This window comes from Apteryx mantelli, chromosome 5 (assembly GCF_036417845.1).
Source record: "Apteryx mantelli isolate bAptMan1 chromosome 5, bAptMan1.hap1, whole genome shotgun sequence".
Lineage (NCBI taxonomy): Eukaryota > Metazoa > Chordata > Aves > Apterygiformes > Apterygidae > Apteryx > Apteryx mantelli.
This window is the reverse complement of record NC_089982.1, coordinates 32,781,352-32,807,237: the sequence shown is the minus strand read 5'-3', so window position 1 is coordinate 32,807,237 and position 25,886 is coordinate 32,781,352. Positions and strand designations below refer to the sequence as shown.

At 42.9% G+C, this 25,886-nt stretch overlaps 1 protein-coding gene across 1 annotated transcript in view; it reads left to right on the top strand.

Annotated features, from left to right (window-relative positions):
* MAML3 (mastermind like transcriptional coactivator 3) overlaps nucleotides 1-25,886 on the top strand; it is a 246,850-nt gene that overhangs the window by 151,586 nt on the left and 69,378 nt on the right. Inside the window, exon 2 of the mRNA XM_067297749.1 lies at nucleotides 2,788-4,281. Coding sequence (XP_067153850.1) covers nucleotides 2,788-4,281 — 1,494 coding nt within the window. The remainder of the gene's footprint in view (nucleotides 1-2,787; nucleotides 4,282-25,886) is intronic.

Sequence of the window (25,886 nt, the reverse complement as noted above, 5' to 3'; positions counted from 1 at the left end):
GACTGCTTAGGAGCTCAAATGAGAAAATGGAATACTGTAAATTGTGTGAGTGGCCCACTGGGGACAACACTTAAATACGTTATTTTAAGCCATTGCTGAACGCTCGCTCTTGAAGCCAGATTGTGCTCTTTCTTTCCTTGTTGTGAAGAAGGGAAACTCAGAAGTGACTGTACTCTCGTACCTGGGAAGTGGTAGCATTGCCACATGCACGTTGGGCTCTGCTTGCCCCCAGGGTCTGGGCGAGGGTTATGTAAAGATCAGCCAGGCGAGCTTGGTGGCTCAGCAGTGGTGTCCTGCTGCGTGCCAGTGACACTGGTTGCACAGCAGCAGGGAGCTGTAACACCATACGGGGGGTATTCAGCTTAACGCAGGTTTTTAGGAGAGGGGAGCAGAGAGGGTGAGAGCCATATTATGAACCTTCTTGCAGGAGCTGATTTTTCTCCTTCATGCCAGTCTGGGGTGTTGACTTAGCTTCCACATCACCGTTAACTGGCAGAGGTGAGGCAATTACCACCCTCGGGTAAGCACCTCTCACCAGAGTTTGCTGCTCCTGTGGCAGGGCGAGATGACAAGGAGATGCCTTTGCTGTGGGACTCCACGCTCTACAGCCCCGTGTGGTTGTACCAACCCTTGCTGATTAGCATGAATATGCAGGGCTTTAATCAAGAGAGGGCTGGGAGTGTGTGCACTCCTGCCTTCCCACGTGAATCTGCCGCCATGTGTAGGGCACCGTCCCAAGGCATTTGCTGGAGATCAAAGGGGGCGAGAGCTGCCGTTGGGTGCAGGGAGAGGCATGGGAGCCCAGTGATGGGGACTTGCACGTGGGGAGTCTCAAAACATGCTCCAGGCTGTGCCTCGCAGCCTTGCTGCCCCCCGCCTCACTGCAGCGGGGTTCCCCGTCATGGTGTGTGGTGCAGGGAGAGGGACTTCTCAATGCAAACTGCTGGCCTTGGTGTTCCCCCGCTCCCACAAGCCAGGGAGTGGGAAAAGAAGCAGGGTAAGGACACCTCAGTGCGATTGCCAGCCGTTCATCCGTTGTTGCCTGCGCAACGGATGCCAGCTGTTCATCCATTGATGCCCTGCGCAGGCATCTCGCAGGGAAGGAAAAGTGCTGGCTAAGGAGCAGTGCGCTGCTGGCATGTATGGCATGGCAGAAACCCGGCAGAGAAGGAATTTCGGTCTGTGGGACACTTGGCATGTGCTGGCTTTGTGCAGTGGGTAGCAGGCAGCAAAATCTCAGGCACATAAGCCAACAGGGCCTCACTGTTGATTCCTAGAGATATGTTAATCACTTTCCCATGTGAAAAGGCTCTCCTGCTGCCGTACAAATCAAGTTGATGTTCTGCTTAGGGACTCATAGGCTTGCCTTTCTGTTTTGTTATAAAGGTCACATCTCTGCAGAAAGCCAGCACATAGCTTATGCCCGGCTAGTATCCCATGCGTGTTTGACTGGGGCTGTAGCAATGCATACGTAGGCCATGCCCTCATGAATTTTCCTCACAGCAAATACTGAAGAGCATACGCAAGGCTGAAGGGTGAGGGCAGGTCTCAGACCTGCTTCCACTAAAATGGGGACGAGATCTGGAGTTGCTTGCCCGCTTTACAGTTGGAATAAAAGGGGAGCTAGCCCTCTGGGATGGGAGAAACAGACGGGATCCAGACTGTGGGAAGAAAGAAGGCTGAAGACCTCTAGCTTAGGGAAGGGGTGGGAGCTGAGTGTCTGGATTTTCATACCAGTAAAAATACTTCAAAAATTGATAAAATCTTTCACTACTTTGTCTTCTATTGTTCTAATATCAAGGATGCAAGTGTGTCCTGAAGGAGTTCACTAGAGTTATGACCTCTTCGCTTCCTCCCCTCCCCACTATTGTTTTTTACCTTAGCCAAAGAGGGTTGCTTTTTTTAGCCTGGTACATAAGCAGAGGGCTTCGCATTTGGTGTGGTAGGAGAGGATTTTAGGTTGTTTTATTGCTTTGCTGTACGTATTTTAACCTGAATTAAAGCTCATGTTAATGCATTATTTTTATAAAGTTATTACAGCTAATTTGGTTGCTTTCCTGGCTTTGTCTTACTATCATGTCTGTTCATCTTTAATGGTAGATCCTAGCACACAGGTTATTTCCTTTTTTGTGATTCGATTGAGTTGACATCATGTAAAGTGCCTTTTATTTTTTAGGGTGGATCTATTTTTTTCCTCAGTTAAAACTGATTCTCAATATGTTTTGCAGCCAAAAAACAGAGAGATAATCAAATGAAACTATGTTAATGAATTTTCTCAAAAAGATTTAGTGTCAGCAACACATATGTTTCGATACAAGCAGTCAATTAGTTGTATTGCTGGTATTTTTCAAGAAACTTCTAGAAAATTCAAAAGATTTTTTTTGAATGTCCAATTCAAGACTCCTTAAAGGAGTCAAGCTTTCAGAAGACATTGCTTAGCATTTTGTGAAAACAAAACTCTCATCTACATGTTAGGAACCACAAAGTTGAAATATTCAATTTGTTCCAGAAAATCTGGATAGCTTGGAGAGCACAGACATATTTTACAACTCTGCACCAGTGGGCCTGCATTCTCCTACTTGGGGGCAGTTGCTTTTGTTTGTTTTAGACAGTCTTCTCAAATTGATCAAAAGTGTAGGAATGAAATCAAGGAAACTTCCAAATCAGAGTTTTTAAAAACCTACTGTCACTACTAGGCCTGGTGGGAAATAACCTGTCACAGAGTTCATCAGCAGTTTTTTTGTCTGTGCAATTGGTTAATTTATTTTTCTCTTGTTTTGCTTTCAGCTTCAAGAGACAGTAAAAAGGAAGTTGGAAGGCGCACGTTCACCTCTCAATGGAGAACAGCAGAATGGCGTTTGCGATGGCAGCTTTTCTCCAACCAGCAAGCGGATACGGAAAGATGTACCAGGCATCGAGGCAATCAACAGCTTGCCCAATAATTTGCCTTTGCCTGCTGTTTCTCCTCTTCACCAGCTTGACATGAAAGCTTCCCTACCCCTGCAGAACAGCGGGACTCACAGTAGTGGGCTAGAAGACTTGGGTAAAAATGGTGGACTTTCAGAGATAAAGCTCCCAGTTAATGGTTGCAATGAGCTAGATGATAGTTTTAACATCCTGCAGAACAAGGAGCTAAAGCAAGAGCCTTTGGATGACCCTACCTGCATAGACACTTCTGAAACATCTCTTTCAAATCAGAACAAGCTCTTCTCGGACATTAATCTGAATGATCAAGAGTGGCAGGAGCTAATAGATGAACTAGCAAACACTGTTCCAGAAGATGATATACAAGATTTGTTCAATGAAGACTTTGAAGAGAAGAAGGATCCGGAATTTTCCAGGCCTGCCACAGAGACTCAAGAGAGTGCGAGTGTTAAAAGTGATCCATCTCATTCTCCATTTGCTCATGTTCCATTAGGATCTCCCCAGGTGAGGCCTTCTTCTTCCGGTCCTCCATTTTCAAACGTCTCCACAGCCTCTAGTGTAACTTCTGTATCCAGTGCTCCAGCAGCCCCAATCCCTGCTGGCTCACCAGCAAACTGTGTTGTTCAGTCACCTCAAACTCCCAACCAGGCCCATACTCCAGGCCAAACTCAGTCACGATCTGGAAATGGCTATCTTATGAATCCAGCAGCAGTGACGGTGGCAGGATCAGGGCCTGGGCCTGTGACTATACCTAGTGCTGACTTGTCTCCAGCTGAACAGCTCAAGCAAATGGCAGCACAGCAGCAGCAAAGAGCTAAGCTCATGCAGCAGAAGCAGCAGCAGCAGCAGCATCCAAATCAAGCCTCAAGCTGGTCACCTGTGGGCCCTCCATCTAGTCCGTATGGAGGACCCTTCAGTGCAGACAAACCAAATAGTCCAGTGATGTATCCCCAAGCCTTTAACAACCAAAACCCAATAGTGCCTCCTATGGCAAATAATCCACAGAAGACCACAATTAATAACTACCTCCCTCAAAATCACATGAATATGATCAATCAGCAGCCAAATAACTTGGGCACAAACTCCTTAAGCAAACAGCCCAATATGCTTTCTTACGGCAACACTAAACCTCTGACCCACTTCAATGCTGAGCTGAGTCAGAGGATGACGCCACCAATGGCCAATCCCAGCAAGAATGCCATGATGCCATACATACAGCAGCAGCAGTCCCAGCAGCCGCAGATGCAAGCTCAGATGACGCACCTGAGCGAGGAACAGAAACGCATGCTCATCATGAAGCAGAAAGGAATGATGAACCAGCCCATGGCATATGCAACGCTTCCTTCCCTCGGTCAGGTAAGTGTGAGTAAACAATACCTGTTGAACGAAAATGTATGCATAATAATTGTGCACAACCAAAAAGGGCTAATGCCAAGGTTCAGCAACTCTTCGTCTGGTCGCCTCCTTCACTCTCTGGGAAGTATGGAATGTCATTGCAGATGCTTCTTGGACTTTTGTGTGATATAGGAGCTCGATCATTTTATGAAATGACTGAACTAATGTAGCATTACGTTTTAGAAATGTTGTTAAATGACTGTTTTCCTCAACCAGCACTCCTTTCCTGTGTTTCTACTGATGAGTACTTAGGGCTACTCTGGGAAGTTTGGGGTTTGAAGTCACTTCCCCTCTGAGAGTTTGCTTCCTTTTTGTAATGTGCTTGATGCTCTTGGATCCGAAACCATTGTATGGCTTATCTTCCACAGTGCAGCTAGCATCATAACCAGAAGACTGAGTGGTTGCCCCCTTCTTCTTGGAGTGGGGATCCAGCCAGCTTTAAACAGAGTATTTGGCATTTTGGCTCAGGGATCAAAGGAAGGGCGTTTTGAGTGCTGAGTGCCTTTGGTTCCCACTGGAAGAAGTAACACAATTGAATGCTTTTAGTAGTGCTCAAACCAGGCCTGAAATGAGAGGATTTATTCCAGGACTTACAAGCAGTCTTTAGCAACTTCAAGTATTTTAATATGCTGAATCTGTGGAGTTTTTTGATTTACTTTCAGCAAGAAGATAAAGCCTTGTTGGCTTGAGTGATTTGACGTCACTGTCTGACTTGTATTCCATGCTCACTTCTAGAGCGGCTGCTGCCAGATTTGGGGAATACTTTGGAATCAGTTAATAACTGATTTGAATAATGGTTATAGTAATACCAAACAGCTCCATCGCCTCTTAGGTCAGCTGGATATTCCTTTTAGTTGAGCAGCCCCTGTGAAGATCTGCACACTGGTGTAATGGAGAGGCTCAAGAATGAATTTTCTGAATGCTGTTTTGAGGTTTTTGAAAAGAATTAATGGTAATAATGGATCTACAAAGAAGGTGATACCTGCACGGAAGTTATATGCCACCAAAACATGTCAGGAATTGATATTATAGTACACTGATAGAATTGTTGGTTGATAGTTTTAGTGTAACAGCCTTTTACCAAATTGGCTGTTTCCACACCACCTACAAGGAGTACTGCCTCCTGAGTGGGGTTTAACTGTGACTCACACTGTAATGCATGTACAAGTACAGCGTAATTTGACATTTTTTCAGCCCATGGAGTTTTGGGATCTACCAATAGGAGGAGCAGGAGCTTTAGCAGGTCAGAGCCCTTCACATGTTATTTAAAATGAATTGCAAAGCAAAAAGAAATGTTGACCTGCCTCCTGTTTTTGGTTCAGGATGCATGGTGACAGCTCAAAGGCTTGTATTTCTGTTCTAATTTTGCTTGCTGATTGCATTAGAAATAACAGGTCTAACTCCTCTTCTTTTTTATGAAGACTTACCTAGAGCAATACTGCGGTAATGGCATAAAACTCAGACTGTAATCTGAGCTATAGATGTGTCAAGGTTTAGCTGAGAGGCAGGGGATGTTTGGTCAGGCTGTCTAATACTTTATAGTTTCTTTTCTTTGTTTTTGTTAAACCTGTTGAACTCGAAGACCCATCAAACAGTTGAGAGGAAGAACTGTCTATGTGAAAGAGTTAATGTCATCTCCATTTCAGAAGTTGAGAAATTCATGTTAATATCTCACCTCAGTTCTCTAGTGAGAACAGGAAGTCAAGATTTCTTATATCTAATCTCAGTTCTCTTTTCTTAATATATGAAAAGTTAGACATTTGTTTAAAACTAGACATTCTTCCAAAAACAAGACCAGACATTAAGTCATTTCTGTATCTCATAAAGAAGAAACTTAAGGCAAAGCCATATTTTGTTATAGAATTTGTGCAGTTCGCATTTAATGACCCAATCAGAATGAGGGACATCTTGCTTGTGTGTAGGAGCAGAAAGGTCCTTTCACTCGTTATGAAACCCCCTTGCCTACACAGAAGGGATTTTGTTGGGTAAGCAAGGCTGAAATAATAGATTTCTAACTGTAATGTATTTCTTCATTCTTTCCCTTACTGCTTCCCTGAAAAACATTTTTCTGTGGAAAATTGGAAAGCTTATTATAGTGAGATGTGCTGCGTTAGAAATGGATTGTTTTTGCAAAGGTGATAAAAAGATATGCTGATATTTTTGAGTTAAATTCAGACTGATGCAGATTATCTGATTCTACTACTTACTGCAGGATGCAGGCGGTCAGAGCTGCCAGAGCACGTATGGAAAATAAGGAGATTGCACTCTCAGTTTGAAACACATTCCTGAATTTAAAGTGAATCTATCTGTGAGTTTATAGTTCCTGTTTTCATTGTAGTTTTGGTCTTTGACATAGAACTGTAAAAGTGTGTGTGTGTGTGTGTCTGTGTCTGTGTCTGTGTGTGTTAAATAATCATGAGGATTTAACAAATGGCATTTAAGGAAAAAAAAAGTTACAGCTATAGCTATTGCATCTCATGATTAGCACTGAGCTTATATTTCTATTAGTAACTAGTACAAGGGCATGCTGAAGACTCAAAAGATGATTTAGGGAACATCAGGCATGTTCAGAAACACCTGGTCTTATTTCTACATACTTCTGTAAAATTTGAGTATGTCTAGTTGTGTGTGTGTGTGTATACATGCGTACATATGTATTGATTAAACCTGTGTCCATTTGGGCCTGAGGTAATTCTGTTGATAATTAGCAGAATTTTTATGTGCATTCGTTGTTTTTTCAGCTACGTTGGGACCTTGCAAACACTCAGTGGAAGTTGCTAGCCCGTGACCCTCCTGTTAACACATCAGTGAGTGGCTGGTGCTCTGGGCACGCGTCCCGGGCTGTGCTGAGCCTGACAGACTATGTTCAGTGAGAATGGTGGCAGCTAGAGGAACCCCTTGAGCTCCACATGACCATGAGTGGTTGGACAGGCAGACTGCTAAATTAGCAGCTTAGTTAGCAAAAACTAGTATCCAACAAAAGTAGAATTTCTCTCAGGGCTTTCTCCAATGTCAGTGTTGAAACTGTTGCTGTCAGCGGTCATCTCCGTCACTATCCAGAGAGGGGCTGGCCCCGGCACCCCGGTGTCTGTTGTCCCCTCCACGCCAAGCTGAAGGAACTATATGCATTTCATATCATGAAACAGGGTATGCTCTATTTTTACTATACCTTGTTCTCTTCAAAAGAGTGTTGGATGGGGTATTCTTCTGTCTTTTTGCTAAACAGATACCAGTTTGGATTTGGGGTTGGTCTTTTTCCAGGGTTAGGCTGAAGGTCAGTGAGAACGCTGTTGTGGAACTGACTGCTAAAACCATGCGCAGCTCCTCACCCAGCGGCTATTACCCACATTCGGCAAGGCCCTGTCCCACTACTGCTAATCCCTCATGCCTGACTTTCTGCCCTGGTTGGGCTTGTACTTGGCCATCCCCGCTCTTAGCCTTGCCCCACATACCCTGCTCTGCCCCAGGCTGATTATTTGTTTGTCAGCACATGGCAGGTGTTGCCCTTTAGCCTCTTCCTTTTCCTGCGGTGTTCTTTCATTCTCGCTTAGCTGTGGCTATAGGCTAAATCCTCAAGTATAATTTTTACTGGGGCTGGTTACTCACTAAGTATTGAGGACTAGAGGTCTTCTGCTATTTTGGTACCCATGTGATACTAAAAGAAAGTGGTTTCACACCAAGATGCAACAGGGTTTGGGTTTTTTTTTTTAAATTTTTATGTGATTTAAGAAATAAAAGTAAGCCTAAAACAACCTCCTCTCTCAAAAACAAGAGCTTTGTTTGACTTAAAATGTTCCATTTTGGTTTTGAAGGTGTTTGAAAGGTTTTATTGGAGGCTTTCTTTTTTTTTCTTTTTTTGAAACCAAGAAGTAATTTCAAATTGGGAAAAGTAAAAACATTTTCTTTGGAAAATTTCAGAATCATTAATTATGCCTTTCCTTGGTTCCAGCTGTTCAATATGTATGCGTAATGCTAGGAGAAAAAAGCAGCCTAACAGAATAGACGTTGAATGGCTGAGAGAGAGTTTGATGTTTTGAGCCAAGAGAGTGAGGGAAAGTAATGAGAGGTCGAAACAAAACAGAATCCTCTGTGGGTGTAAGAAAAATAAAACCAAACTGCAGCTCTCTGCCTGCATGAGGCTGTGAGGATGCTGCAATTACAGTTTCTATTGAAACCACTAGTTACTTTGAAATTGGAGGGATGTGAATGAAGGGGAGAAATGACACCACACTGGAGGAATATCTTCAAATTCTCTTTTCTATCTTTTGTTTTAAGTTTCTAAATTAAAGATGTGTCGTCTGCTCAGTCTGGTTTTGCATGTGAAGGATAAATGGAGATCTATGTCCAGAGAACATTTCCAAAATGTAACTGTCTTCCTCCTTTTTAAGTGAAAAAGTATGTTTCTCACTGGAATTGTAAAGAGGTTTTATACTTTTTTGAAGGTTATCTTTGGGACAGTGAGAAAAAGAGATTGCTGATATCCTGGGATTTGACCTTTTTTTTTTTTTTTTAAGCCTATGTAGGGAAAAAAAAGAAGGAAGTGCCCACATTTGTATTCACTGAATCAAAGTGTGGCAGAAACATAACTGTCTTACCAGATTTTAGGAGAGGCAAGCTGGAAGGGAAAAAACGATTGAAACTTTGAGGATCACTTGCTGAACAACCTATAGAGATGTAGTGAATGCCTGTCTATACTGTGTTCAACTCTTAGCTACTGCTTTTCACAAAAGCTTTGCAGGGGAATTCAAATGCAGTTCCTTCCTTTTACAAATGCCAGAATTCACTCCCCACGAATCAGTCTCCCATAGGTTCGTAAGGACAGAACAGGTAATTAAAATGTACTCAGATGGATTCTGACCATTTCACCAGGCAATTTGTAAACCGTAGCCTGGCCTTTTAGTACTTACCATTCCAGCTGTCATTTGCCCATTTTGTTAGGAAAGTGGTCGTATTAGTGTCTTAATCACTAGTAACGACTATCGGACGACACTGGACTAAGATCAGATCTCTGTGGCTCAGTTGTTAAAAAAAAAAAAAAAAGTTTGGCATGTTGATATTTTCTCATTAACTATCTTTGATATCTGTGAGTGTGTACTTTTAACCTAACGTATACTTTGTTCACTCTATATAATTAATGTTTTTCTCTAATACTAAATTTTCCCTCTAATCTAAGCCTTGGGAAATCAAAGTATAGCAGCACTGTTTCTGTGCCCCAACTGGAGCAATCATCTTACCATAAGAAAACTATGGACCTCTTTGGTGAAACCTACTTTCCATGAAACCATACTGACTGGTATTTCTGTTTTATCCTCTGAGTCATCACTGATAAAGAACTGAAATTAGCTCTTCTGATGTTTTCATGGAAATCATGTCAGAACAACCAGTCTTTTCCTCTTTTTAAATATTGCAACTGTCATGGTATCCCTTCAGGTCTTAGAAACTTCTCCAGTTTTCCAGGATTTGTTAAAATACATTGTTGTACAGTTTGTTTTTCATCTAGTTTCTGAAGACTCAGAGCAGGAGTTATTCTTGTCTGTAAAGCAATTGTCCTGTGTTACTTTTAGAAGCATAAAATTTATATTACCGACTGTCTGAGAAGTATACTAAATATGCCCTATTTTGAAGTCACCTTGATAGCATACATTTTCTTCCTATACACTCTAGACTGCTGCATGAAGAGCAATTTGTCCTGTTATTGAGAGAGGCCTGCTAGTCTGTTGATATAACATCCTATAACATGTGCCTAGCAACACTCCTTTGGTTTTATTAGTTGCAACTGGAATCTCAAAGCACTGTGACTTTGAAATGTCTATAGCCAGCAGCAGCACTGTTTGTACATAAAGTGGTGCCCCTTCCAGCCTCTCTTTTCGCCATTCTTTCCTTACAATGCAAGTTGTCATCATCAGTTTTAATTTTCCACTCTCATGACCCATTCCACCTGCTTCCAGCCATATCAGCTGTAATCCATTTCTCACTGTTTATGAGCCTTTCTAAGTCTTTCTTTTTATTATATAGGCTCCTAATGTTAATATACAGATAGTGTAAAACTGTGTTCTTTCAACACTCTTTTATGGTTGGATCTGTCATAAGCTGACAGCACAGCACTGCTGTACATATTGACATGTTTATACCATGTTCTCCCAATACCGTGATCTTTCATGGTTTAGTTTGCTGCCCTCAGAGCATCAGCAGGAAAAGTGTATATTACAAAATGGTGCCTGTCAAGTTCGGATGTAGACCAGGAGTTCAGCACATGGTTTGGACCCTGTTACTCTCCATTTTTATTCTGAGAGAATACTTCACTTATTTTTCTCTCATCCAAAAACTAAGACTTCAAGTTTCCATCCTTGGCAGTTCACTTTGCATATTTACTGTTGAAGTGCCTCACAGCTGGCTGCCAGAGCTTGCAGAATACCTGTCTGAACATGTTGCATGACTTAGTGTGATCCCTTTTCCTCCAGTCTATGGTCAACCAGGATGCAGGTTTGATCACAGCTTTGAGTTAGATAATATTTTGGAGTTTGGAGTTTGTCCTTTTGTTATTTCTCTAAGGCCATGATTATCCTTAACTTTACCTTTCTCTGTAGGCTAAACATCTTAGAATACTCCTTGACCATGTATTTTAATTTTCCTTCCATAATTCCCAGGTTTGTCAGTTAGCTTCTCAGCATCTCAGAAATACGAAATTAACCTTAATTTTAGAGGGATCTGTATTCCTATGTTACTTGCTATTCACCTCTGAGGCTGCAGAAGTTTCTTTTTAATGTTCTTCCCTAATGTGTAAGTACAGATTCCTTTAAATAGTATGAGGGTCCTAATATGCTTACTGGGTTCTGTGCTGCCAAAGCTCCTTGAAAGCAGACCCGATAGCTCTGTGTTCGTAGCCTGGCCTGTCGCTCTCGTGCATGTTGGAGAAGCGTGGTTACTGGGAACTGACCTGTGCACAGTACTGCATTGATACAGGCAGAGTTTCTTCCAAATTCTTCCAAAAGCTTCCTGAAGAGGTGACCATACTTGAATCCTTGGAACTGTAGTGGTGTTTCTGCTGTCTAGAGGAGTTGTTAGTAACTCAGACTGCCTTCCTGTTTTTTGTTATTGTTTCTTCATAAATTTGCTATATCTCAACCTACTCTGATTGTAGACAAATAGATTTCAGGATGGACAAAACCAGAATATACTGGTAGTAATGAAATTCGTATTTAAGTGGCATTTTTTTACTAGAGGATCTTAATTTGCTTTACAAGTATTGCTGACTTAAATACAACAATGTCACATCAGAAGGAGAAGTATTATCATTTCTGTTTTACAGGAAGAAGAAATGATAATAAAAATGGTAAGTGACTAGCTGCAAGTCACTCCAAGAAGCCTTGGCAGAATTAAAATGACTTAATAAAATATGTTCCTTTGATCAGTATTACCTTGAGGTTATTTGTGTCAAAGTGAGATTGCAGGATATTGATATTTTATTCCTGTGCTTGTTCATTTATCTCTTCTGTGTTTTACTTTTCTTCCTCTTCCTTCTTCCTCTAAACTTCCAAGACCATTTCTCATTTTTTCAAAACTCATATTCCATGTTCAGCTCAGTGTGCAGCTTAAGCCTGCCTCCCTTTGCACAAAATCCTTTTTAGGTTATAATTCACAATATTTTACATTTCTTTTTGTTTTGTTACAGGAATTTTGTTTATTTACTTTTCTGCCACTTGCCTAGTTTCAGTTTGTAGATGGGTCAGCATGTGTCAGGGAACTGGAGGCTGGTCAGCTTTTCTTTGCTTGCTGGAAAAATCATGGAGCAAGTCTTCTTGGAAGCCATTACTGGATGCATGAAGGAGATGAAGGTGATTGTGAATAGCTGTCATGGTTGCACCAAGGGTAAATCATTCTTGGCCAATCTAATTGCCTTCTGTGGTAGTGAAATGACTTAGATCTGTGGATGTGGGAAAGGCAGTGGATGTCATCTACCTCGACTTTAGTAAGGCTTTTGGCACAGTCTGCTACAGTATTCTTGTATCCAAGTTTGGACATTATGGTCCAGATGGGTGTACTACAGGGGAAAGCTGGCTGGATCGCCAGGCTCAAAGGGTGGTGGTGAATGGCTCATACTGTACCTGGAAGCTGGTCACAAGTGGAGCTCCTCAGGGTCTGCCCTGGGTCCTGCTCTGTTTGATATCTTTATCAATGACCTGGCAGAGGAGAAAAAGTGGACCCTCATCAAATTTGAGATGACAGCAAACTAGGGGAGGGAGTTTCAACGTCATGAATATGAAAATCTGAATGACAAAAAAGCCAACTTGTGTGCCCCATAACACTGCTCATGTTACCCAGCTGGACGCATAAGGTACTGGTATACATCTCTTGCTTTCGTTGAATTTAATCTGACTTCACATTTTTACCCCTTTTTCTGCTCTGCTGCTTTCTCTTCCACCCCCTTCATCTGCAACTCCAGAAGTGTTTCTTGGAAGTTTCTGCTTTCTTCTGTTTGTATTTATAAAGTATTGTGTATTCCTTTTAGAAAAGATACTTCATAGAAACAAATTATGTGTTTCCAAGTTGCTGTCTGTAGTGAGAGCATGGATGAAGTAATTGCTCGGCACAGAGAGGGTGTATCTGAATAGCTTCCCTGCCACCACCAAGGAAGCCATGCATACAGTTTTTGTGTGATGGATTTACTAGACATTACAGGTAACAGTAGTGGTAAAGCCGTTGCCAGTGCCTGACTGGATTTAGCAGTAGGGAGGCCTCCATTTCATCTCTATTCAGAAGCACAGGAAAGCAAGCTCTTTGGCCCTCGTCGCCTGACCTTCCCCCATCTAATTCTAACATGCACCGAAGTCGGTGGTTGTCTTTCCGTTGCAGTTACAGGGAGCCAGAGCAAGCCTCATATCTAATTTTAGAATAGCAAAGGCTTTGCTGGAAAGCCCGGGGAATGTTTTACAACTGTCCACCCATTTCCTGTGCTGTGGGCAGTTGTGAAGGGTGATACCTTTCAACTAAGTCAACCGCCAGAGACAGCAAACGCGAGTTACTTTGTGTGTGCTCTGCTCTGAGCAGGGAGCAGACCCTATTTCACAGCAGCCTTCTGCTAATTTTTACTGTTGTGCTTTGAGTATGAAGATAGTCAAAGGTAAACTTACCATTTTTCCACAGAACAATCATTTTAAGTGTCCTTTTTCCTATCATTTTTAAATTCCATTTATAAATAGGAGATTAGTCTTCATTAGCAGTATAACAGTGTGCTTTGATTAGAGAGAACGGAACCCTTCCTGCTTGCTCTCCTGGTCACAGGAGATTAACTGGGCTCCTTTCGGGCTGCACTGCCACCCTCAGCAGTGCTTTGGCGCCTGGTGTCGTTTCACCTCTCTCTGCTGATGTTAAGTTTAAAGTTGCCTTTTGACTATTGTCTGGCATGGAACAAACTGTTAGTGAATTCCTTGGCTGGGAATGCCTCTTCCAGAGAGTGTGAGAGTTTATTCTCCAGTTTAAGTAGATTTTCATTTCATTTTCCCAACCTTTGTAAAGGAAACTGGAAACTAGATTCAAAATTCTCTCTCTTTCCATCTGTCTCTTTCCATCTCTCTCCCACAGTAGGGCTTTTCTGTAAACTGAGCTTTTATTCCACACAAGATTCTAATTTTTTTTGTTAGTACTCGAAGAAAAGACTCATTTTACATATAAAGATATCCTTGCAACAAGAATTATTCCTGAAAAAAGAGGACCCTTTCCCCATCTTGCCTTTGCAGTGGGAGGGCTGGGATGACTCTGCTGCTTGACTGGGAGTCTGGGTAGTTCAGTTCCTTCTCCCCACCGCAGACTGGGGCGATTGCCCATCCTGCCTTTTAAAGGACCTCCTGTCTTTCAGTCTTACTCTGCTGTGATTTCTGTCTGTTAAGGAGCTCACAGCCAGCAAAACTGTTTATCAAATAATCAGTCAATAGGGGTTCAAAAGTTACAGGGTATCCTGTAATTAACAAGCCTATTTTGAACTATTAATAGATTGTGGTTACCTTAAGAACAAGCTCAATCCTGTTTGGTTTTTTTCCCCCTCAGTCGTCTTTTTTTTCTTGTGAAATGTGGGTGGTTGCTTTCCTCTGCCCATAGCTCTGCGCTCAGGTAACCAGGAGAAGGAAGGGACACCCGGGGAGGAGGGGAATGGCAGACAGTCGGCCGGGGGTCCGCGGTCCTGCCCGCGGGTGTTTCGCTGGCGAGGGAGGGTGCGCGCTGCAGCACCCCGTGTGGCACGGGCCCTTCGCTGCCGTCCCTGCACCGGCTCCTCTGCCCTGTCCGCACGATGCTGGGGGCAGGCGCTGGGTTTAGGCCAGTGGACTGCTGCGTTTCCGAGGCCGAACTCCAGCAAGGCTGGGGAGCCGGGGAGCAGGGCGGAGAGAGAGGCCAACACCGCTGGCTGCCTCTCCTGCCACGACCCTCGTCAGGCTTAGTAGTGTAATGGGGAAATTGCTTTTTGTGCGAGTGAGAGGGAGGTGGTGGAATAGGCAGCAGTCCTTTCCAACAGCTCTTGAAGACGAGCACAAAAGTCTGGTCGAGCTGACAAAACAGTGTGGCCAGGAAAGACAAATGTGGTGTTTCTGCTATGGCGGTGCTCGGTGTGGGCCTTTGCGCGAGGTGTGGAAGCCACACGTCAGAAGAGATGGTGCCCGTCTCACAGATCTTGTCTAATTAAACATTACACACGCTGACAACTTCATTTTGGGTAACGCAGTGAAGTGCTTCAAAAATCAGAAATGCCACAGCTGAAGTTGTCCACAACTCTCTGTACTACTCTGTACGTTGCAAGAAGTGGCAGAAGAGGAAAAAAGACGCAAGAAGAGAATCTAAAACACAGATTTTATGGGAGGCTAAGCTCTGCCAGAAAGAGAAAATTCCCTGCTGTCTCGTAATGCCTGCGTTCCTTAAACGTTTTCCCCCACTCAGTAACATTTCAGTGACGTTGCAACAGGCTGTTTGTTTATCCTGAGAGCATGGATGCACTTCAGCTCTTTTGCTTGAGGAGTACATCACTAAATACTGATTAATGTCCTAGCTAGGAACCTAGGTCCAAATAATATTCATATATTTTCAGAAGAAAAGCAATTGCCCTAGCTTTAGTGGCTCATTTTCACTCCTCTTTGTGTACTGCAGCTCATGGCTTTTAGCCTATTAGTGCTCTGAAATTGTGACCAGAGAATGTCATTATCTTTTGTGGAGTTACATGTGGAGCCTAACAAGTCTTTCAAAATTTGCATATACATACTCCTTTGCGGCTAATATAACTTTTGGGGCATATATTACATGGAGCTTTTCTGTCCCTTCGCTAAAGCAGTGTAACTTACAGCCTGCTTTTGAGGCATCAGTGGAGGGCTTCCTCTCTGGATCAGCGCAGTGCTGCAGTGCTGGTGCTGGTTTTAGGAGATGTTCAAAGCCTTGAACTCACTTTTGCTCTCTGTATCTCTGCTCAGCCTGTATCTCTGTGAAGGACTTCTCTTTGATGAGTAATTGAGGCTACCTGTTTGGTCATGAGTGTTTCGACACAAGACTGAGGTGTACCTTGCGATTTTGACCTCCTGTTTTCTCTTCTATTTTATCCACATTTGTCTTTCTTCATTTTCTTGCTTTTTCCAGTGCTTTCCATAGCATTTCTGAATGTTCAGTCCTAGCGCTCCCTATAAGCTTTAGTTATAAGCATATGTGTTCCCTCCAGCAAGATCTCCTAAAGTCTGGGACACGTACGTGTCCGTTAATGCCTCTGGAAAGGTTGTCCCGCAAAGTGGTTCAGAGGGCAGGTTTGGAGTTTCCTGCATTCGGGAGGTTCTGCCAAAACCCGGCTGATGCATCTAATTTGCTGAAGAATTTGGCTTCTGCTTTCTCAGCAAAGATTTCATTCCTCAGGGGCAGTGGGAAACAAGCCCTTTTAATGTTACTGTTCAGCAGCTTAGTAATAAGTCTGAGACAGCCAGCTTTGTCACTGAGGAGAGAAACCAGTCTGTTGGTTCCTCAGTTCTTCATTCTCATGTGGTGCTTGCATACATATATTCTTGCATCCTCCTGCCCTTATTTAGTATCTTTTCCTGTGTGTGTGGAACATTTTGCATATATTAGCCTGCAAGCATATCTTACAAACTGTGAAGAAACCACCCATTTTGTGTCAACACATCTTCCAAACAGGTGGCTTGTTCATTTACACCCTGTGGGAGCTTGTTAGCGGTTCTTCCTCTACAGTAAGAGTGAGAGCTGTCTAGACAAGGTCAAGTATCTCATAAGAAAGCAAGCGCAAGTCCAGCAGTACCATCACGAGATCACGTTTTGATGTTTTATCTGTCTCTTTTTCACGTCTGTTTCCCACTTGTGTGAAACTTGTGTTAAAGTCTATTCCTCACTCCAGGAGCCCAGTCTTTGGCTCCTCATGTTTGCATCCTTCTGTAAAATCTGTTCTGCCAGGTTCCTTGCTGCTGAGTAAAATCTCCATTTTTACTTTAAAGAATAGAGGTGAACCTGTAAGCTGTCTTTGTTTCATTATGCTATTTGGAGAGACTGAGGGAAAGATAATTTCTTTAAGAAACAAAAACAAAAAGATTTTGAAGGGTCAGTCTAGAAAGAATTTTAAGTCTGCCCTGAAAAGCTATATCCTTCTTTTCTGACATGACATTCCTTACAGGCTTGAAAGATAACATCCTCAAAGGAAACTGCATTTTAAATTAATTTTTGTACACAATATTGCCTAGAGAAAGGAAAGTTCCTGTGATTGCCCAATATGTACTTTCTAGGGAATTATTTTTCCAATGTGTACTTCTTTCCCTCTGAGTCCTGCAGATCATCTGTATTTTTAAGCTGTCCTATATGATTTTTCTGTTCCTTTTTTCTCTCCCCCTACTCCACCAGCCATTTTTTTTCTCTCTCTTTAACCTTCCACCTCAACTTTACCCTTTGTTGCTCCTTATTTAGCTTTTCCTTCTCTACCTTCCTTTCTTATCTGTTTAATAGCACAGCTCTGTTTTTTGGTATTGTCACAGTGTACAGGAAATCACTCTAGACACCATGGCTCTGTGTGGTCTGTATACCTCCAGCTGATGGAAGTAGTATGAAATATTTGTTGTCATATTAAATGGTTTTTAACCAGTCACGAGACAGATGAAGGACTGAGGGATCTTGGATATAATCTCACTAATGTGGTGGCACCATCCATGTGATGAATTTGGCTGCTGCACCTTCAGCCTGCCCTCTAATCCATCTCAGCCCGGACTTCAACGTTTCTAACTACGGAGCAACTTCAAACACAACATGTTTTTTTTAAACAAGCTGCCTGAGAAATGTTTCTTTTTTCCCCATCAAAAAATTACACTGGATCATGATTGCTTGTAGTATACCCTTATCACTGATGGCTATACATATATATATTAATATTAATATATATATGAGTTTTCTATTGTTCAGTTGCCAGTGACATCCTGTTTCCCACATCTTGAGATTTTGTCTGTGGCAGCAGACGCCAATAGAGTAGTCTTTCAAGCCCCAGTATTCTTACAGATGGAAAAGCAATTTGAAATGATTTTTTTGGTGACATTTAAGCTGTATTAATGATATCTTCCCTCGCCCTTCATGTCCTGTGAAACTGGTCTCATCATTTGCAGATAGCTTCACTGTTCGCACAGAGGGATGTGTGAAACAAAAATATTTAAAGTCTTTTGAGGGGGTTCTGAAATAGCTTGTGACGTTTGTGGTAACTACCTAGAATGCGCACACATGTATGATTAAATGCAATGTATGTGGTTGCTCTGAGGCCGTATTTACCTCCTTCACCTCACCATGTGGGAGCTGCTAGTTCAGAATCGACACGAAACAGCTGAGTGTTGCTGGGAGGTACCAGCGGCTGCACTAATCGCCTGCTGCCGTCCTCCGCCCTTACTGTACGCACTAAGAGAGAGCAGCGTGGGGCACGTGTAGGGGACGGTACTGAAAAGCCTGTGGGTCTGAAGCGGCTGTACCTGCTCTGAGTTTCAGGTGGAGATTTCAGAGATTTCGCACCATGACACAGGAAAAGTCCCTGGGTGTCTGACCAAAGCCCTGACCTACTGCGCTGATGCAAAAGTTTCTGTTTGTGCTTTCCCAGTTCCTGCACCTGGTTAGCGGATGGGGGGCGTTACATCCTCAGCGCTTCCCAGTGCTCAGATGAGAGCTAAAACCTCTACCAAAAAAAACCAAAACCCAAACCCCTTGACTCCAGTTACACAAAGGGTGGGCTGTTTTCCAAGGGCATTGCATTGCTGAAAGGGACACAGGTGTCACCTGCAGACGCACTCACAGCTTGAGGGAGGCTGTTTTGGCGAGGAATGGTAGGCATGCCAGGTGCACTGCGAGCACATGATTTTAATGCTAATGAAGCAGTGGAAAAGGCTCAAGTTAGTCGCAGTACAGGGGTGGCAGTGACTGGGGTGAAACCTGCCATCCAGCACGCGGGTACCAGCACAGCGCTTTAGGAGGAAGGGAGATGGGAAGAGCGCAAAGCGGCGCTGCTCACGCTCGCTGAGTGTCTCTTCTGTATGCGCCACTGCGTGTGCGGGGCCATGCGTGTGCGTGTACACACTGCCTCGAGCAGGGTGTTTCTCACTACAGTCAGGCAGGGCAAGTCAGATAAAGATCAGCAGAACCCAAACCTCTCAAGGTTTGTTATTCCAAAGCGTGTCCAGAGGACCCTGCTCGCCTCCTCTGCTTCCCAGCCGCCCTTCGAGGCTGTAGGGGGGGTTCATGCATTTTGCTTCTGTGCAACGCAGAAAAACGCAGAGTGGAGATGTCAGGACTGTAACCTCAGTGGAGCTCCCACCCTTGCGGCTGCTGGTGAGCAGCAGCTGTGGGGTGGCCGGTGCCAACTCAGTGCTCCCTTGCATGTACCCGGGCACTACTGGTTTAACCAACAGACCTTCAGGTGCTGCTCTCCTCTACTTTTGCTCAGGTCATTTGCTGTAGGTACAGTGTACAGTGTAAAAAAAAATTAACTGGTTTGTTCATGCTCTGGAGGAGCATGTTTCTCTGGAAAAAATACAGAGATTTGGAAAAACTTCATGAATAGTTTTGAAATCTATGCACATCTGAGGACACTGAACAGTGGTGTACCGTTTTCTTTTTAAGGTGGTTTTTAATCACTTCTCAGATTTTTCAAAACAAAAAATGCAGGTTATTGTGTTTGAGGACTGAGAATCACATGGTCTCGCTCTACTTTTTCCTTACCGATTCCACCACTTTTATTTTCCTACTAATAGAGTGTGCATTGCCTTTTCAACCTGGTGAGTGCTTTCTCACCTACACAGCGCTAGTCAATGGAAGCACTTACATAAGGATTGCAGTCTGCCCCCTGTGTGTGTTAATGAAATTGGAGTAATGTTTTTTCTAGTTCTTTAGGATTAGATTTTTCGTTTTCAAAGGCTCTTTTTGGTCTCACAAAATTAGATCACCACTATGTAAAAAACAACCCACTGTGATCACAGCTTAATTGCACAATGCCTGCACTTTCTTGAATGTTGTTCCCATCTTTTCAAAATTAAGTAAAATCCAGTGGGTTGGACCTTTGATCTGCATAATAAAGGACAAAGAAGTAGTTTGTAAATCCTTTCTTTCCATCTTTATTCTTTGCAGTTTGGGACATGAAGGCTTGAAATAGTTTTTGCTTGCTAAGAGGAAACCTTATGTAATATATGTGGAGATGCCATTATGCTAATTAGTGTTGTTAGGAAAATCAATGTATGTATGTCATCCAACAGCAAGCAATGATCTTCTCACAATCAGCAATTTATCATGCATTGCCAATGCAGTAGGGCTAGGACTATTTTATTCAGATAAATTTCTCATTCATTTAGTCAGTAAATCATGGTGCACTTCATGATAGTCATTTTTAATGTGATTGCATTTTGTTAAGTTTTAATCACGCATAATGGATTTTATCTGGCAATGAGGTCAACCTGTACTCTCTTCTCTCTCGTTTGTATCCTACCCTCCCAGCATGGACAAGTTTATGGCCATACCTGGGTGCCCCAGCATACTGGGAGGAGAGAGGGAAATACAGGAGGCTCAGGAAGACAAGCTGTTAAGTTTGGTTTTGAGCAACAGATACTTAGCTGAAGTTTTACCCTAGGTGAAACAATAACAAATTATACTCACTGTGTCTTTGCCTCCATGTGTAACTCAATTTGCTTGCAAACTATTGTGGCACAAGCTCTCCAATGCCACTTTTGAGCTGATCCGTTTGCGTCAGGGCTCCTGGTACCTGGCAGGCTGCAGGAGCACCTTTATTCCACTGGATCCCCGGGGAGGGCTGCAGCCGGGGCTATGACTTTCATGCAGAGCCTGACGTGCTCTTTTTAGGACTGATTCTTTCTAATTAGCCTGGTGCAGCTCCCGAATATTTATTGAAGTTACCAGAGTTATACAGAAGCTAGATAAGAAAAGAATTAGATCTTTTGTTTGGTAAATGGAAACTGAGTAAACCTTCTGTGTTTTTTTGTTAATATTTAAGAGCAAGGCACCCTGATGGCATTTATCTTAACAGGTTTTAGTCTCTCTCTCTCTCTTCCTCTCTCTCTCTCTCTCTCTCTCTCTCTCTTTCTCTGCCTCTCTAATGCATCTTTGCCTACAGCCCCATGCATTAGCAATACAAAGCAGATTTTGAAAGCCAGGGGAATCCAAGCTCTTCCAGATGAACACTGTGATTTAAAAAAAAAAATCTAGAAAGAATAAAGGTTGTCCAAGTGGCATATGGCATGACAGTGACCCTGCTGTAAGGACAGACGTACAAAGCTAATGGTAATCCTATACTGCAGCCAGATAACATCCTGAGGTTAGGAAATCAAAGCCCCATGCTTTGGCTTAGCAGAGAATTAGCATGTGGAGCTTGCGTTAGCTCTGGAAAAGCAGCAATTCAGTTCTTAGTCATGTTGCACTGGGGGCTTGCAGTCCTGATAGCAGCAAGATCCTGCCTCACCCTGTGCAGGAAAATCAGACCAGGGTGCAGAGTGTGTTTAGCTGGGCTTCAATGTTTGGATGGGTTCAGAGAGATGCCATTTCTGATAATAGCTCATTTAAGTTAGTTTCTGTTACCGCATAAGCTGCTTGGTCATATGCTGTTGAAAAGCTGTGTGAAGTTGGGGAGTAAGTGGGGATATTTGGAGCAGAGAACAACAAATGACTGGGCTGAGGTTGCAGCAACTGGTACCCAAAGGACGTAGTCAGGCCTTGTCCGCATGGGGGACCTCGGGAAGTAACTACAGCAAACTAGACTCAGGCTGTAGAAGAGACCCCTCCAAAAACAGGAGTTTAATGTCCCTGAATGATGCACCAAAGTCTGTTAATTCAGCTGTATTTCCCAAGTGTCCCAGTGCCAGCCATTCCCCAGCAAGTGAAGCTGGCACCACCAGCTGCACTTGGGGCACCAAGAGAAATGAGACTCTGGGGGTTTTGTGGGACAGTTTCATGTGGCACAGCCCAGCACCAAGGCACATCTTTCTTCCAGGGAGAAAGGGGTGTGTGTGTGTGGTAATAGTTATTTCATTTCTCTCCCTACCTCTTATCTGCCTAGTAATACACAGGCATGGCCTGGTATCAAATGAGTGAACCACTTGTTCCATAGATGCTGTGCCCCTGGGCAAGAGAAGATGTGGTCACAGGGTAAAGTAAAGCAAGAATTTCTGTATTCTCTGACAAACTGCTGCCGCCCCCCTCCCACCCCGAGCCCTCCTCTCTCTGCGCTACCGTGGGTGATCATCCTCACTTTTTTCCTCTTTCTTGTGGTTTTAAAAGATATTTAATAATGTGATCTTTCTTACTCATATGTTCTGAAAGACAGGAGGTCATGTTTTCCAATACACAATACTCAATATTGATAGCAAGTTCCTGGAAAACCAGAAATCAATAGGCTAGGATACGAGCTTAATTTTTTGGTGTGGTTTTAGATGTCTTAGGAGCATTCAGCTAGGCTTGATTTTCACAATGGCAACACTCTCCCTATTATAACCAGTGTCAGTGAAAAAGGCAATCAGACCTGAGACATTTTGAGTATATTCATAAAAATTCTTTTTATATTTACTTTTATTTTTCCACAGCTGAAGGATTTGGGTACAAAAAAAAGCACAAATCTCAGTCTAAAAGCAGCATATGATTTGGAAAAAAAAGTGTTTTAAAGCTCTTTTTGGAAGGAAATCTCCTGGCTCAGTTACAGAAAATAGACAAGTATTTGAAGAATTTGTTGTTGTTCTTAAAAGTGTATGCCCACATTTTATATGGATGATTATTGGTCAGGAATGGAGATCTGTCCTATTTCTTTTTTATTATATATAAAATGATTTCTAATGAATTTGTTACCATAATATTTAAATGCCAAGTGCAAAAATAAGTTCATGAAAAAGTTAAAGTATCTTAATCACTCCAAAGTTGAATTGCTTTATCTGTTTTATTTATTTTAAGATGCACACATCAGATTTTTTTAACACAACTTTTTGAAAGATCTGGGGGTTTGGTCCTTGTTTTAGAAAAAAAGCTTTGGTATTTATTGTTGTTTCTCTTTGCATTCAAATGGTGGTGTTATTAAAAATATATATTTTTTAAATTGGCCTCTGTGCATATCTGCCTCTTCTTTCCTGTCACATAATTTGCTGCTTTTTTTTCCTGCAATAGGGTTATATTGCCTTGCTTAGAATAATGTATGATGGGGGAAAAGTTGAAACTCATTAAAATACTTAACCAGGAAACAATCCGCTTATACAATCCCCTCTTGTTTTTGATGGTGTCCCTGGAAGGAGCAGCTGTAGAGTTAGTCATTTCTGCAACATAAGCAAACATCCATTGTGAATATTTAAAATCCAGTCTGTTAACAGAGGAGCTGCGCTGTATTTGTTGCAAGTGATCAGTCACTAATGGTTTAAAACTCAGAGATTGGGAACTTCTTTTGTAAATTGAAGAGGATCGTTTCATACTGTTGAGTGTCCCCGTCAGGATATAAAAGAAACCCAATATGTAATTTACTAAACACACACAAACTTAGTGAAAATCAGATCAAACAGCCAAGATTTTAGCTCTCTTTGGATCAAGCAAATGAACAGAAAACACTACAGAATATTGGCCTTGCCACTGCGTGCTGTCAACAGGTTTTGGCCTTGTGAAAAAATTTTGGTTCAGCACGTGATAAACTTGTGTATAACATGAACAGCTCCCTTAGTGGTGGCATTGTGAAAATTTTTTATTGTTAGGTGTAATTGTTTATCAGTGTTTATGCAAAGAAAGTCTTTCCTGAACTTAAGAGTATTTCTGCTGGGACTGCTAAAAATGCATTTAATGCATTCATAAGAATTGAGCCAGTGCCCTTGTTCTTCTTCCATAGTTAGGGCTGGAGGTCTGATATCTGGGCTCACCTTATTGTGTTCTTCAAATGCAGAGAGGAAGTTTTCTAAAGGGCAGCGAGGCTCTCAAATTCCATTGGAAGTGACTGCAAGTTGGAGCTCTAGTTCTCGTTTTTTCCTTGAAACATTTCTCTCTATACCTTTTATTATTTTGCCCTTCCTAAACCTCTCGAGCCAAGAGTGCCCTCAAGGCCGCCCGGAGTTGGCCCCCCGGCGGCTGTGCCAGCAGAGCTGAAGAGGCAGCGCGGCGCTGGAGCTTCGCAAGGTGCCGCTGCCGCCGGGAAGAGGCACCCCAGCCCGCGCCTGAAGGCTGCTTGCCGTGCCGGAAGGCAGCCCGATGCCGTGAGGCACTTGCTGCCTTGTCTTCTGCTGCGTGGTCGCAGCTCCCCGCGGGCCAAACCCCGCCGGACGTGGAGCCTCTTCTTTGGGGCAGGTTTATTCACGCCTCATTCGCGCTGGCTGAAGGTTTGCTGCCGTGGCTGGAGCTCCTGCTCCTTGTTACAAAACTCCTTCTTCCCAACTGCTTCTAGAGGAGGGAAATAGCACCGGTTAAAGTAATATTCCTTGTCTCCTTGAGTGTGTAGCTTTTTTTGAGTCCTAGCTGACTCCTGTAGTCCTGTATATGCTCACTCAGAGGTACTTGTGACAGATAACAGGTTTGTTAGGAAACTGTGATGTAGTTGTTGGTACAAGTAGCAAAAGGGCATAGTTAGATAACCCTGAATCATCAGTTAGCCAATAAAATGGAAAACGCTTTCCGGTTGATTCAGATGGCAAGAAAAAGCAGCAGAATGAAGCATTTAGGAATCTTCTATTGAAGGCTAGACCATAACTGGCCTCCATCTAGTAGTTCTGGTTTATTATTTATTCTGGTATAGCATTTGGGATAATATTCCTATTGTACCAATTGGATACTTGGATACCTAAATATTTTTAGCGTTTTCTGCTAGCTCAGTTTCTTGAAACTCCACAAGCACTGTATTTTTTTAATTCTATCCCCATTCCAAACACTGTATGGGATTCTTCCTAAAGTTTAGTTTTGCTAAATCTAGTCCAAGTTTATAGTGGCATTATCGTTACAATGGCATCTGGGCTCTGTCCACAAAGAAAGTTTATGTGTAAAGGTAAATTCTTACATACTCAAGCATGGTCAGGAAATAGAGGAACATGTCATATACCATAAATCCTATAAAGAAATTCTTGCAGGAGGACCTACAGTGGGGCTTCACTTTGCTTAGCAAATTTTCATGGTCAAGTTCCTCAGAAACCGACAGATAAATACAATCCCTGTTCCTACCTGTCCCCTATTCCTGGTTTCATAGACATTGGCTGTTAGTCTCTGAGATTATCAGCACCAAATGCAGAATATGAAAACCTGATAAATCTTTTGTTTGACCCATTCATTATCTTGTTTCTGTCACAGAGTTGTGCCAAAGGGGCTTCTGTTCACAATCCCACCTCTCCATCGCCTGTGTAGTGTTGATGTAGTGGAAATACCCCTGTAGTTCTAGGGATGAACAGACTGGGCCTAGGAATCATAGCACTTCTGCTTAAATCAGCAGTCTTCCTAGAGAAATCTAAACATACTCTGAAATGAGGATGTAACTTTTCAGAGGAAGATTGACAGCCAGCAGGGAGTTGCAGCTGGAGTTATAGTTTTTTTCCTAGAACAGATCAGCGCTTATTGGTCATCCAAATACAGAAACAAGGCTCCTGAGTCAGAACGCTGTCATAGCAAATTTGTTGTCAGGCACAGAGCAGAACAACTGCTCAGGATCCTTCTGAAGTACATCAAGTGTTTGTCAGCAACTCTGTCTTGGACATACTTAATCTTATCCAACTTCTGTGCATATGCACTCCTCTTTCCTTAAAGATCTGTTTCTTTGAAATCTTGAAAGCGTGAAGGAATCTACTGTTAAATGTTTCTTGCTGCTAAATGATGCCCTGGAGCATCACGAGAGAGAGAGAGAGACAGCATTTCTCTGGCACATTGCCCGTTCAGTTTGGAGGGCTTTTTTGTTCCCCTCTAGGTTAGTCAGGGAGGTATCAGTGTCCTCAGGCTTCTCGCCTCTCGGCCCAGGGTGAGACTTTGCTCTGCTCCTCCGCCTGATAGAAGCACCAGGAGTGGAAGGGCCACCGAGGCGAGCAAAGCTGACATAGAAACATTATGAAATATTGAAGCTTTCCATGGAGTTA